We start from the raw sequence: 15,718 nt of genomic DNA, 5'->3' as shown, positions 1-15,718 counted from the left end.
AATTTTATGTGCTAGAAAAACATCAATGATCAGTAACATTTGAGATTACACACAGAAATGCATATACAAAGCTAAAAATATGTCCTATTTTTAGGAAATGTATGCTTACAACCAGTCCAAAATATTGTTCTAAAATTGTTTATCCCCAATTGTTTATCAGCCACCGAATGTCAGTTCTGCATAATGTGCAGCACTGCCCCAGGAAACACATCTACTAGTCATCTGAGGACTGGTTATACTCACAACTATACTCAGTTGTTCTGGTGACTATAGGGTCCCTTTTATATATGTGTATTAATACACATTTGCACTATCATAATTAAACATCAAACTCTGATCAATTGATAAATCATATTTCAATGAACTTTATCATCTTAAACACATTTTTATTCTCTTTAAAAAGAAAAAAAGCGCGAAGCGGCCAATATTGGTGAAAATGTTATAGACTTCATGGCTTACGGGCGTGAATGCAGTAGAAGCTGTCGTAATCAGAGATGTCTAAACTAGACATATCCTCACGCTGTTGCACTTCTAATTTCACAATTTCATAACCAGCTTCTATAAAAGACTTCTCAATATCTTCCTTTGCTATACTCAAGCAATAATACTTTTTTTCCCCAACATAATAAAATGTACCATTTAGTGCACTCTGCAGTATGATATGGCCTCCTGGTTTGAGCAAGTCCTTAAGACTTTTCAGGGTGTTGCAATAGGAAGCCACATCCTTACATGCGGACTCTAAGCAGAAACAACTTATTAGACAATCAGCTGGTGGCAGAACAAGTGGCTCAAATGGATTCTTCTTCAGTACGTCACATTTCAAAACTTGCTTCACACTTTTGCGGAGTTTTTCTTCCTTTTCCCCTAAATTAACACTGGAAATCAGAAATGGATATTAACTATGAACCAGCTCTGATTTGTAGGTAAATTCTATAACTGATTCACAGATAACATAGAATAAAAAACTCTGATCATTTGCATCAATCTTTACATGGTAAGGCACATACATGTCCATCTTATCCGCATAAAGCTTTATCATATACATGACAATCTTCTCTCAACATTTATATAACATTTCCTATATTTGATGTCCAATTCCCTGACAGTGCTGTTAATTGTTCAAGCTACTTGTCTGGTCCTTCATTTAATAAGCTTTCCAAATAGAGATGTCCCGAACAGTTCGCCGGGAACTATTCGCCAGCGAACAAAGCTTGTTCGCGGTCGCCACGGCGGGCGAACATATGCGATGTTCGATCCGCCCCCTATTCGGCATCATTGAGTAAACTTTGACCCTGTACCTCACAGTCAGCAGACACATTCCAGACAATCAGCAGCAGACCCTCCCTCCCAGACCCTCCCAGCTCCATGACGAATAGGGGGCGAACCGAACATCGCATATGTTCGCCTGCCGTGGCGACCGCAAACAAGCTAAGTTCGCCGGCGAACAGTTCCCGGTGAACTGTTCGGGACATCTCTATTTCCAAATGAACCAATACTATTAGAGAAGAAATTTCTGTGTATTTGAAAAACAGATTTTCTGGTCCATCGCATGTAGTCATCTGGTGACATAATAATCCCATTAAGTGTAGACATGTGAACCCTGTAAAGCTCTCAAGTTAAAGTTGCATAGTTTACAACCCATAGAAATATGCCACAGAATACAAATAGTGATAGAGGTCTCACATTGGCATGTATTCTCGAAATGTCGATTAAAGTGAACTGAAACCAATTTACAAAATGTAATGCTAAAATACCCATTGTGTGGCTGTAGCTGAGTTTGATATTTCTTAATCAGCACTTTATTGCTACTTAATAAATAAACCTCATTATATTTGAAATGGAAGCAATTTTTAAGGATATGTTTGCACTTAGCTTTTTTTCCTTCTGGTTTTTGGTTTCACACACATATGTACGCCATAAACGTGTTACTTCCTAGTATAAGTATAAAACTACATTCTTCTTTCTTACAAAAAAATCCTTATTACATTTTCATTATTTAATTGATCTTACCTTTTTCCTTCTAGATCACAAACATATTTTACACATGGGGTCCAGTTTAACATATTAGATTCCTTCGTCAGCCATTTCTTTAGTTCGGCTAGATTTTGCTCCAGGAAGTCGGAAGTGATAATGTTGGGAAAGACTTCACAAGCTGACAGCAGGTGATAGATTGTTGGTCCAGCACCGATATCAATCAGTGTGTTTCCTTTAACAACTCCTTTTAAGATGAAGTATATATTCAGAGATATAAAACCATAATTCTGTAGATTTTTTTTTTTTTTTTTAAAAGCATGGATTTTTCTTTTTTTAAACAAAATATTCAAGGTTATGATTAAGAAATATGTGAGTTGTTGATTTAAGGAAAAACCTGAGTTTCATTATGCAGTCGACAATGTACTCCTAACCATGTGAATAGTCCTATTAATTAGTGGTTCTCAACTCAATCAGTGTCTCCATTGGATTAGAATTGGGACATGCAAGACTTTCGGGGTGTCTTAAGGACTGGTTTGTGAACAACTGCTGTGGACTGATTTGGGAAATTGATAACCTATGGATTGTGACTAGAATCTTTCACAGACTGATATTTCATCTCTTGTGCAATCTGGCAAACACAAAAAAAAAGGCCACTCTAAAATGTGCAGTTTTATCGCACAGCACAATGCCACAGATGTCGCAAGTTTTGAGGGAGCGTGCAATTGGCATGCTGACTGCGGGAAAGCCCGTGAATTTAATGCTCATTTCTCTACCATAAGCCATCTCCAAAGGCGTATCAGAGAATTTGGCAATACATCCAACCAGCCTCACAACCCCAGACCACGTATAACCACACCAGCCCAGGACCTCCACATCCAGCATCTTCACCTCCAAGATCGTCTGAGACCAGCCATCTGGACAGCTGCTGCAACAATCAGTTTGCACAACCAAAGAATTTCTGCACAAACTGTCAAAAACCATCTCAGGGATGCTCATCTACATGTTCGTCGTCCTCGTCGGGGTCTTGACCTGACTGTAGTTCGTCGTTGTAACCGACTTGAGTGGGCTAATGCTCACATTCAATGGCGTCTGGCACTTCGGAGAGGTGTTCTCTTCACGGATGAATCACAGTTTTCACTGTACAGGGCAGATGGCAGACAGCGTGTATGGCGTTGTGTGGGTGAGCAGTTTGCTGATGTCATTGTTGTGGATTGAGTGGCCCATGGTGGCGGTGGGGTTATGGTATGGGCAGGCGTATGTTATGGACAATGAACACAGGTGCATTTTATTGATGGAATTTTGAATGTACAGAGATACCGTGACAAGATCCTGAGGCCCATTGTTGTGCCATTCATCCACTACCATCACCTCATATTGCAGCATTATAATGCACGGCCCCATGTTGCAAGGATCTGTACACAATTCCTGGAAGCTGAAAACATCCCAGTTCTTGCATGGCCAGCATACTCACCGGATATGTCACTCATTGAGCATGTTTGGGATGCTCTGGATCATGCGTATTCGGCAGCATGTTCCAGGTCCTGCCAATATCCAGCAATTTCGCACAGCCATTGAAGAGGAGTGGACCAACATTCCACAGACCACAATCAACAACCTGATCAACTCTATGCGAAGGAGTTGTGTTGCACTGTGTGAGGCAAATGGTTGTCATACCAGATACTGATTGGTTTTCGGACCCCCCCGGACCTCCCTAATATAGTAAAACTGCACATTTTAGAGTGGCCTTTTATTGTGGCCAGCCTAAGGCACACCTGTGCAATAATCATGCTGTCTAATCAGCATCTTGATATGCCACACCTGTGAGGTGGAATGGATTATCTCGCCAAAGGAAAAGTGCTCACTAACACAGATTTAGACAGGTTTGCGAACAATATTTGAGAGAAATAGGCCTTTTGTGTACATAGAAAAAGTCTTAGATCTTTGAGTTCATCTCATCAAAAACGGGTGCAAAAACAAAAGTGTTGCGTTTATAACTTTGTTCAGTGTATATGAAGACTGCCATTGCTACCCTAACAAACAGTTTTGGCAGAAGAAAAGCAGGTATCATCTTTATGTGTTAATTGTAATGGATGCCAGCATATAGCCCTCGGTGTAAGATAAAGATATTCTAGCCCACATTTAAATTACATTGACCATTACAAAGTTTAATTGAAATCTTACACATTCCAGGAATGAGCTAAACTACCTTTGGTGCAGCAAGTACCACAGTACCATAAATGTACTGGTTGGATACAATGTTCTTTACTTTAACCTAGTTTTTATGAAAAAGGTGCAAGTAACAATTTTTGTGTGTCCCGAAATCCCCTCTGTTCTCATGTCATCTTTATTCATGGTGCAATAAGAGATTATTAATTAGATTTCAGCTGTGGATGCCAAATTCCAATGTGCCGTACAAGGTTAGCATGTCGGTAAAAGTCAACGTGTACACAGGTAGCATGATTGCTCTAACAGTTGGAAAGAATGTATCAAGTTTGTAAATTTCCACTATCACAGACCTAATTCTCTTTTGCAGATTTTATTCCCCAATGGACTTTGTATTAGAGTGCTGTTTTTCACCTTTTTGGGCTCATTGGCATGGTACCAGCTTTAGTTTAATTTCGGGTATCTCTCTAACAACAATAAGCTAAAAAATAATAATATTATGGTGAGATTATAAAATAAAAAAATAACCCTGCTTGACTAAGAACATTTTCACATATACTGCTCTATTGGAAATATATATTAAAATTAACATAAAAAACCCTCAATACAGCCATGCCAAAATTCCAAACAAAATTCTCCCAGGATTCCATACAACATATACAAATAATTAGATTTGGAGATTTTGGGTCGATTGAGTTATTGGAAGAATTTCTGATTTTCAAATCGCCATGTGGCAGAAGCTGGGGTGAACCAACTCATATGAGCCCAGTCATTTTTGTTTTGGTTCATGCTTTAGATTGTCATTTCTGGCACCAGAAAAACAGGTAATGAAATGGAGAAGATGTGGTTTTCTTGCTTTTTTGGGATGCGGGCCAACCAGCATCTTAGTTTCATATGGTGGACAATAGGTCTCCTAATCATGTTGGCTGTATCTCCATTCCAATCAATAGGTAGTAACTAAAAAAAGTTTGATGGTTAAGGGACAGCCACTAAATGTTAATTTTATTCACAGATGAAGTAATGTTACCAAAAGATGGGTAAAATATAAGGATCAATAAAACAACTATACTTTCAGGCAATATTCTTCTAGACACTTTGACTTCAGCTGTTGAGGGAGACAGGCCAGAAATGGTTCACATTCCAATACGTATTTCTGTTGGAGTAATGTATAATGACCTGCTGTTTGACAGCACAACCTTTTATGACAATATCGTATTTATTTACTTTTTTATAAAATATTTTACCAGGAAGGATACATTTAGGTTTCTCTCATTTTCAAGAATGTCCTTATGACAATATATGAGTTTGGATTTGAGGGAAGCAATGTCTACCCATGTTTCTTGGATTGCTTTGTTTTGTTTATGCTATAAATCATTCAAAACAATTACTATGTGAATTCATGTCAGCACGGTAAAGGTAACTTGAAACATTAGAGAACAAAATATATAAAATAATCTTACAGGTCTATTTGTATTAATGTAAACTCAGAAAAAAATGCCTAGAACTCACACTTACTATGACAACTAACAGGGCTGTTCATAGTGAGAACTGTCTGGAATTCAAAGTGAATTGAAAGTGCTTTTTAATTTTATTGGCAAAATAGCCAAACTAGAAATGTTCTCCAAGTCCACGCTTATAGTTTGGGAGCTTTGGCCTTATGTTTAAAGTTAACTTTGAATTCCTGCCAATACTCACTTGTGAATAACTCCAAAAATCAAACCAAAACATTCAAAATCACAAATGGCCAAAAAGCCAGTCAATCCAGGAGTACAAAACTATAATGGTTATGATGTTCATCATATTTAAAGACTGACAAACTATCATGGGAAATATAGTTCCATTACATCTAAAGATCTGCCTTTTAGCCACTCCTGGTCTACGTAATATATCAAGTAGCAAACTATGTTTATAAGGCAAATATAGAGAATCCTTCGAAAAAGAAAAAGTACCACATATTTTTATGCTAGTAATTAGATTGAGAAAATAAAAGTGTGTTTTTTTCGTCACATTCACGTTTTATCTATAAAAAAAATTTATTCAAAGATTATTCACATTCTAGTAGATTACCTGAAGAGAAGATATCATGGAAATTCTTCAATGCAAAATTTGTCCATTCACCAAGCATTACTCCTTTGTCTGAAGCATAGTATGAATCATAATAATCTTTTGAATTAAAATCCTTTATGAAAATCTCTGGTCCAGAGAATGGTGTATCCATTGCCTCGTCTGTCTATTTTCAATTCAAATTCACAGAAATCGTTCCAGATTATGGTGTAAATCTCTCTTTTTAAGATTTATCAACAAAGGCTGATAACTGGGTTAAAAGACAAGAGGTTAACATTAAACTGTGTTTACACTCCAGAGGTGATGTACAACAAAGTTGCTCATGAAAATAGACAGGTAAGCAAAGATAAATACGATACACGGGTAGACAGAAAAACAGACTGACAGACAAAGGATGGATACATAAATAATAATGAAATAACTTTTTTGATGTTTGTATATATTATAATATTCATTCAGTGACAGAACTAAAGTTTAGAGGGCCCTGGCGCAAGAATTGTTTTGGGCCCCCCTATCGCGAGGATGGACAAAAAGGTAGATTCCCAGCTGTCATACAACTCCCACATGCTTTGCCAGCTTAAGAACTACCATTTGCCCATGCTTGCAAGGATGTAATTAGCAGTGAACAGTGTTTGTATGTTTGAATGAAAGCATTTTTTTGTATGGACTATGTGTGAATTTAGGGGAGTATTTGTGTGTAGTATTGTGTGTTTTTATGTACTGTTGCCATTTGATAGCAGTAGTTTACTTGTGTGTAGTGTTTGGTTTTGAATGTAGGGTTGTGTGTATGTAATGTTGATGTTTGAATGTAGGGGTGTATTTGTGGGTAGTATTGGATTCTGAATGCTGAGGTGTACAGCGAGGGAAAAAAGGTATTTGATCCCCTGCTGATTTTGAACGTTTGCCCACTGACAAAGAAATGATCAGTCTATAATATTAACCCCTTAAGTCCGGAGGGCGTACTATTACGTCCTTTTAAAAGCGGCTCTAAACGCCGCCGGACGTAATAGTACGCCCTCCGGTTTTTAGTAACTTACCCGGTCGCCGGCGGTCCCACGCCGGCGATCGCGGTTGGGGGGACTCCCTGGGAGCCCCCCCGCGGCACATCTTCCTCCTCCGGTGCCTCCCGGTCATGTGAGAGTGAGGTCCTTGCGAGGACCTCACAATCACATGGCCGGGATAGCTGGCTCAGGCATTGCCAGCAGGGGGACCAACTGTAATGACAGTTGGTCCCCCTGCTGGCTGAAAATAAAAATAATGAAAAAAGTGTAAAAAAAAAATTTTATACTTAGATCATATATATATATATTATATATATATGATCTAAGTATATATATACACATATACATACACACACATACACCGTCTAGGTGTATTTTAATATTAATATATATATAATTATATATATATATTAATATCAAATTACACGTAGACTGATACTGATTAAATATATATATAATTATTGTTATATATATATTTATAAATAATATAAAAAAAAAATATGTAAAACGTAAAAAAATAAAATAAAATAAATAATTAAAAATAAAATATTAAAAAATATATAGATGTGTTTTATTTCGTTCTAACTGTATTGTGATATTAATATATATATATTTATATCAAAATACACGTAGAACAAAATAATATATATATCTATATACATAAATATATACGTATATATCACTATATATATACCTATATATAAATACAAATATTAAAAAAATATATATATATATATATATACGTATATATACACATATGTATATAATGGAAAATTCCTTCATACTTACCGTAATTTTCTTTTCCTGATAATTATACATGGCAGCATTTACTCTTGGGTAGCTCCTCCCCTCACAGCAGAAAGGACAGGAAACAGAACTCTGAAACTGGTATATATAGATCCTCCCCCTACCCATCAGGCAGTCTTTGTAACTAGCTTCACCTCCTATAGTATATGGGTGGGACCGTAATGCTGCCATGTATAATTATCAGGAAAAGAAAATTACGGTAAGTATGAAGGAATTTTCCATTTTCCTGACCAATTCTACATGGCAGCATTTACTCTTGGGGAATACCCAAGCAATACATAGAGGGAGGGACAGAGTTCAAAAACAGCCAATAGCTATAAAACCATTATTGAGCTGTATAAATCGTAGAAGACTTTACAAAGCCAAACAAGAATCAATAGGAAATCGTCATAAAAATCTGCTCAGACAAGACAAATTTCCCCTAGAGGCTGCAAGGTCAGCAACCTCCTGGCATTCAATACCAGAAATATCCTGAATAGATATAGAGTCAGATAGGAATTAAGGCCATAAAAGCATAAACTAGAGAAGAAAAATGTTACTGATATAAAACCGAATTGATATCATCAAATCAAAACCTCAACAAAGGCATAACTTCCAGTGATCATACTGTAACACGCAGATAAATGTTGGATGAGAACGGAGACCCCATGTTATTAAACATGGGGAGAATAACACTGAGAATCTTACTACTTTCTGGATGTATTTAATAAAGATGATTCACACCGCTTCCTCTTGCCTTGTGAACTACTTACCTGAAGCAACAGGAACAAATCAATATCTGCCTGTCAGAAAGGGGCAGAGCCTAGTAGAGAAATAAGAGTCGGTCATTAAAACACTGCAACAATTACCCGATGTTGCTAAATTCAGATTCACAACCTCACACAGTGGACGAATTGATAGAGCAATGATCAGCCACAGGAGATAAACTAATCACATTACTAGGCAAAAGGCAAGAAGAACCATATACAGATTAGTTGAGGAAAATGAAGAAATATCGGTATGAACCATAGAATATGTGGCAACTAATAATCAATAAGGAGGCTAACCATGTCAGTACCTATATTTGTAAAATAGTACAGGTTATGCCAAACAGTTTAATCACATTTACTAGAGACTGTTGTGCAACATAAGTAAGATATACATGGTAATAGAAAATATACACACACATATTAGGCAAGATACTGATGGGAAGGTGGTAACCAGAGGCACATTATACATTGTGGCAACAGACACACAATAAGCAGGGCAGTAGAAGATATTCAATTATCCCTAGGAGAACAACCACATACTTCCTCTTACCTTATCCTCAGACAGTGAAGAAGGACTTATGGCAGAGCCTATGGTGATAATAAGCAGCTTGTTATATCTGCAAGATATCAACCCCAATCCAAACATATAATCCACAGGTTGGTCGCAATTACAGAACCTGTTTAGGGATTTCCACTATTGTTCAGGTAGCAGGTGAATTTTTACCTAAAATAGAAAACCTGGTAGGAAGGACTGGGGACTGGAAAGACCTTAAAATACATGCAATTCACAGCATCAAAGTTACCTGAGCATATGAGCCTAAAATAATACCATTATTGCAGAAAGGAATTTATAATGTTCCCCTTCACAACAGGGGAATTGGTCAGAAGATTCTGATCATTAACACATTAAGAACCAGAAGCATGACACTCCTGACATATACGAAAGGGATTGCCAAACTTTCAGGACCCCAAGGGATAAAAGATAAGATTTATGCTTTAAGGAAATGAATTCAGATTTAAAGACTAAAAGGTTATGAGAAAAAAACAATATTAACAGCTTTTAAATCAGGTAATGGCTTCAGCGTTACCTACTTGTGAGATCAATTAGCCCAATTTGTACTCTTGCAACTAGTATGATCTACTTAGCTGTGAATTAGTAATCAGCATATATCTAAAGGTAAAACACTGTCACCAATTAAAAAAACATTCCCTATCTTGGACAGAGAGGAGAGGATACCTGGTAATAGAAAATCTATTGTCTCATGAATAATTACATAGATGTGCACCCACAAAAAAAAAAAAGTAATTAACATTGATTCTGTGAAACAGTACCATGCTACATTTTGGAAAATCAGGTCTCCTTCTCTCCTGGGAGAGGCACTCAGACAGGTTCAGTAACACCTGCAATCTACCTGAAGTGATAAAAATGTGTTAATTGCTTATCCTGAAACACCTGTGGGAGAAGGAATCTAATACAAAGCCAACAGCAGTATGTTCCCTTATATACTTCATTTAAAAAAATGAAATAGAAAATCCACAGTAGGCAATAATTACTTATCCAGTTACTAGTGCATTAGTATTTGCTAGAACTGGGCAGTGCTACATTTCAGCGCAAAACAGACCTTAGATCATTCGTATATACTAAATCTACCAATGCCGTATATAAATTGGGGTTATATAATAATACCAACCTGCATACAGATTATATGAATCACATACATTGTGAGAGTTACTAACAGCACCTTATGCACAGATATATCAGTTACATATACGGAGTCTGTTTAAACAGAAATCATACATAGCCTACCTCTGCTATATACAGTGACACTATGCCTGTACACATATTAAGATTATATGAATGAGCTAAATTGAGGCTGTGTTCTAACCGAACTTCATGCACATATTACACCAGTCATATATACTGAGGTTGCGACTCACAACCGACATAGAACCAGTATTAGCTTGGATTCATATAGCGGATGTGCCCTATATCATTCACACATATTGTGTTTCCACTAATACATCAAACACATAGGGAACAGATACACTGAAGCAATGTCTCATATAGAGCATGTAGAGGACATATACTGAGGCTGAGTTTTCACAGCGACTTAGAGCATATAAAGAACACACACTGAGGCAGAGTCTTCAGATCAACTCATACACAGCCAATATAGTGGGTACAAATACTAAGGCTGTGTCCCCACAGCAACTCACACACAGAGCATCTTTATAGTAACTCACACAGAGCCCATAGTGGGTACATATACCTAGGCTGTGCTCGCACAGCAACTAACACATAGAGCAGGCATAGGCAACCCTCGGCACCCCAGCCATCCCGGACCACACCCTCCACGATGCTCTGCCAACATTATGGGTGTAAGAGCACTATGGGGGATGCAGTCCACAACACCCGGAGCGCCGAAGGCCGCCTACCCCTGACATAGAGCATATAGTGGATACATACACTGATGCCGTGCCTATACTGAGGCTGTGTACACACAGTAACTCATACATAGAGCATATAGTGGATACATATACTTAGGCTGTGTTCTAATAGCAACGCATACATAGAGCATATAGAGGATACATATACTTAGGCTGTGTTCTAATAGTAACTCATACATAGAGCATATAGAGGATACATACACTGAGGCCGTGTTCTCACAGTAACTCATACATAGAGCATATAGTGGATACATACACTGAGGCTGTGTTCTCACAGTAACTCATACATAGAGCATATAGTGGATACATACACTGAGGCTGTGTTCTCATAGTAACTCCTATAGAGAGCATATAGTGGATAAATATACTGAGGCAGTGTCCTCACAGTAACTCATACACAGAGCCTATAGTGGGTACATACACTGAGGCTGTGTCCTCACAGTAACTCATACATAGAGCATATAGTGGATAAATATACTGAGGCAGTGTCCTCACAGTAACTCATACACAGAGCATATAGCGGACACCTACACTGAGGCTATGTCCCCACAGTAACCCATACCTAGAGCATATAGTGGATACAAATACTGAGGCCGTGTCCTCATAGCAACTCATACCTAGAGCATATACCGGACACACACTGTTCATACATTAGAGCATGTAGTGGAAACATACCGATGCTGTATCACCACCAGTTCATGTACAGATACTGAGGCCCGGTGGTCTCCTGTGCAGCATATTCTTCCAATGTCTGCAAAGGCCTGCTTATTTGTGATAATGCACAGATAACAGCAATCAATGCCACATACCTTGATAGAAACAAGTGTTTGTGTGGCCTTGGAGCTAGGTTTTTCAAAACCTGTCATATACATATGTGTACTTCAAACAGACACCCAGGAAGGTTCTCTTACCTTGGATATTCCTCTGACCCCAGGCTGTGGAATTCCAGCAGACTTTGTACAGCCAGGATATCCATTATTAGCACTCTTTTTCATAGCGTCTCATTGCATTATCAGCACTCCTTTGCACAATGCCTCCTTGTATTATCAGCACTCTTTTTGCATTATCAGCACTACTTTGCCCAATGCATACTTGTATCATCAGCACTCTTTTGGGTACATATACCTGCACCAAACAATATAAACTTACCTAAAATGCTCACCACACAAATCTCCTAAATGTGACCTATTTGTTAGAAGGAAGCCTAAAATAAGCAGCTGGGAGGGACTGAAAGAACAGAGACCCAGGTGCCTATACTAGTTTTAATCCAAACTACTAATGCACTCACCTGAACCGTTGCAGGACTGAGTTTCAGCGGAAAAAATGGGGATTTGAACAACTGACAGCCTAAACTGTTTAAACTATAGGCTTCCATCTGTACCCCATATGCCATTTATCATCACCATACAAGGTGGAACACAAATAATAGGTATACCCCGGCAGTCACAACTCTGTTGGGCCTCATGTAAGCAGTGTACCGCTGTCAACCCTTCAGGGAGAGTTATGGGTTAGACTCCTGATTGCTGAAGGAGGTACCCAGGCTGGTAACTCCTACACATGTACTGTTTGCTGGGTCTTCAGGGATAAAAGCTTAGAATCAACTGGGCCTCATATATGCAGTGGACAACTGTCATTACTTCCAAGAAACAGACCCCTGGATGCTGAAGCAAGTACCCAGGCTGGAAACTCTTACCGGTATGCTGTTTGCTGGGCTTCATGCATACAGTAGATCACATACATCCCTTTAGGGGGTACCCAAGCTGGCCTGTTGCTGGGTCTTCAGGGATAAGAGGCTGAACCCTGGCATGCAGTGGACCATTTTCATCCCCTTCAGGGAGAGTTTGGGTCCAACCCCCGGTCACTAAAGGGGGTACCCAGGGTAGCAGCTTTTCATCTTAGTGCGTATTGCTGGGTCTTCAGGGCTTAGAGGCTGAACCCTGGCATGGCTACAAAAATATAGCCTGGTGAGCATAAAAGAAAACCTTGGCCTGCAGAAGCAGACTCCTTCCAAACTGCTTGTGAAGGACAGGAAAAAAGACTGCCTGATGGGTAGGGGGAGGATCTATATATACCAGTTTCAGAGTTCTGTTTCCTGTCCTTTCTGCTGTGAGGGGAGGAGCTACCCAAGAGTAAATGCTGCCATGTAGAATTGGTCAGGAAATATACATATATTAATTCTACACATATATTTATGTAATAATTTTACATAATTAGGTATCCTAATTAATTACAATTAGCGGGACCTGCCTGACCACCCATGCCGAAAGTATAGGGAATTTAATTTGCTAGCACTATATTTAACCCTATAACTTTCCAAGACACCATAAAACCTGTACATGGGGGGTACTGTTTTACTCGGGAGACTTCGCTGAACACAAATATTAGTGTTTCAAAACAGTAAAATGTATTACAACCATGATATCGCCAGTAAAAGTGACGTTTTTTGCATTTTTCACGCACAAACAGCACTTACAGGGACGATATTATTGCTGCAATACTTTTTACTGTTTTGAAACACAAATATTTGTGTTCAGCGAAGTCTCCTGAGTACAACAGTACCCCTCATGTACAGGTTTTATGGTGTTTTCAAAAATTACAGCGTCAAATATAAGGCTTGTGTTTAATTTTTTTCACATTAAAATTCGCCAGATTGCTTACGTTGCCTTTATGACCCTATGGTAGCCCAAGAATGAAAATTACCCCTATGATGGCATACCATTTGCAATAGTAGACAACCAAAGATATTGCAAATGGGGTATGTCCAGTCTTTTTTAGTAGCCACTTAGTCACAAACACTGGCCAAAATTGGCGTTTTTTGCATTTTTCACTCACAAACAAATACGAACGCTAACTTTGGCCAGTGTTTGTGACCAAATGGCTACTAAAAAAGACTGGACATCGCTTATTTGCAATACCTTGGGTCGTCTACTATTGCAAATGGTATGCCATTATGGGTGTAAATTTATTTCCTGGGCTACTATACAGTCTCAAAGGCAACGTAACCAATCTGGCGAATTTCAATTTCAAATGTAACACGCTATATTTGACCCTGTAACTTCCCAAAACACCATAAAACCTGTACATAGGGGGTACTGTTTTACACGTGAGACTTTGCTGAATACAAATATGTGTATTTTATTGCAGTAAAAGCAAACAGTATTATGACATTGACAGTTAAAATGTCATGTAGAACGAAAAAAATCAAAGAAAATCTTATTTTGTCCCATTTTTTTCATATTAAATTATGTTTCATAGCTAAATATTTGATATTAAATGAAAGCCCTGTTTCCCCTGAATAAAATGATATATAATAAGGGGGGGTGCATTTAATATGAAAGAGGTGAATTACGGTTGGACAGACATATAGCGCAAATGCCAGGTTTTGTTTACGTTTTGTTTCGTTCACAACTTGTACATTTGGCTGCGGTGTTAAGGGGTTAATGGTAGGTGTATTTAAACAGTGAGAGACAGAATAACAAAACAAAAACAAAAATTCCAGAACAACGCATGTCGAAAAAGTTGTAAATTGCGTTTTTTTAAAAGCTACTTCAGCCCCACACTCCTATCCTAGCAGCAGGACCCCAATCAAGCTACCCTCCTGCAAATAAATGTTAATAGGAAACATTATATTACTGTGGTAGCACAAGTTAAAATACAGGTATGTACCTGTGCAACATGAGAATTTTAGTTTACAATAGCTGGGATGGTAAAGATTAGCCATAACTATCGAAACTATAATTCCCATGGTGTTTATCATAGGAGCTGCAGTCAACTAGAAATGGCCAGTTAGTGTGTAATGTAGTGCCCACAAGCTTAGCCTATAACTAGCAGTATGGCTGGCTGATTATTATTGTAGATGCATTTAACAAAAATTAGAATTTGTACTGTAGTGCCCCCACCCATCGTACAGCCATATTAACAGTAAATTACTATTCCCATAATGGTCAACTATCAATGCTGTTTGCCCAGTACATCATTGGATTTACACGCAACAAGTCAATGCTGTGTAGTTAGTTAGCTCTAGTTAATATGGTAATTACATCCTGCACCACATTTCACATTACTGCTAATCAAACACTGCACATTGTATTTGGTTTTAATAGCATAATCTCACTATTTGATTGGCAGATTAGTGTGTAATGCCTCCTCTGGCACTGAAATTGTTAAAAAAAATAAAGCTCGTCTTACCAGTGTAGCAGATCCAGCACAGAGAAAGGGAACATGAATAAACTGGAGGAGTTATCGTCAGCCAGCCAACAGAGGGTGGAGGAAGTCCGAGTGACTGGGAGTGAGTCCAATATTGAAGAGAGGAGTGGGATATCGTTCTGTGGTTGTGAATGACCCATATAAAGTATATAAAGCATGCAGCGTGATAGCGTTACTGATTGATAATTATAGTAACAAGCAGCTGGAAGAAAAATGTTACCTATTAGCACTGAAATATTGCCAAGAGTATAAAGAGTCCAAAAGGAGCTAATCACCTAAATGCTTACCCAACTCACCAAAAACATA

General features: G+C 38.2%; 1 protein-coding gene across 1 annotated transcript; it reads right to left on the bottom strand.

The window, feature by feature from the left end:
- Positions 1-217: 217 nt before the first annotated feature.
- Positions 218-15,472, bottom strand: LOC134577599 (nicotinamide N-methyltransferase-like). The gene is made up of 4 exons (XM_063436428.1): positions 15,395-15,472; positions 6,205-6,451; positions 2,011-2,218; positions 218-875 (listed from the first exon to the last, which is right to left on the bottom strand). Exons 2-4 carry the CDS (start codon positions 6,353-6,355, stop codon positions 449-451), a joined length of 786 nt encoding a protein of 261 aa, XP_063292498.1. The 5' UTR covers positions 6,356-6,451; positions 15,395-15,472; the 3' UTR covers positions 218-448.
- Positions 15,473-15,718: the final 246 nt, after the last annotated feature.

Source organism: Pelobates fuscus, chromosome 11 (genome assembly GCF_036172605.1).
Source record: "Pelobates fuscus isolate aPelFus1 chromosome 11, aPelFus1.pri, whole genome shotgun sequence".
Lineage (NCBI taxonomy): Eukaryota > Metazoa > Chordata > Amphibia > Anura > Pelobatidae > Pelobates > Pelobates fuscus.
The sequence above is the reverse complement of the archived record's forward strand: the minus strand, read 5'-3'. Positions and strand labels throughout refer to the sequence as shown.

What these genes read in the sequence shown, in the direction of transcription:
- LOC134577599 (XM_063436428.1), bottom strand. Translation starts at nt 6,355, where the DNA reads ATGGATACACCATTCTCTGGACCAGAGATTTTCATAAAGGATTTTAAT. An exon ending in CCATGATATCTTCTCTTCAG is followed by an intron (nt 2,219 to 6,204) that starts GTAATCTACTAG and finishes TCATCTTAAAAG; the next exon opens with GAGTTGTTAAAGGAAACACA. An exon ending in TGTGATCTAGAAGGAAAAAG is followed by an intron (nt 876 to 2,010) that starts GTAAGATCAATT and finishes TCTGATTTCCAG; the next exon opens with TGTTAATTTAGGGGAAAAGG.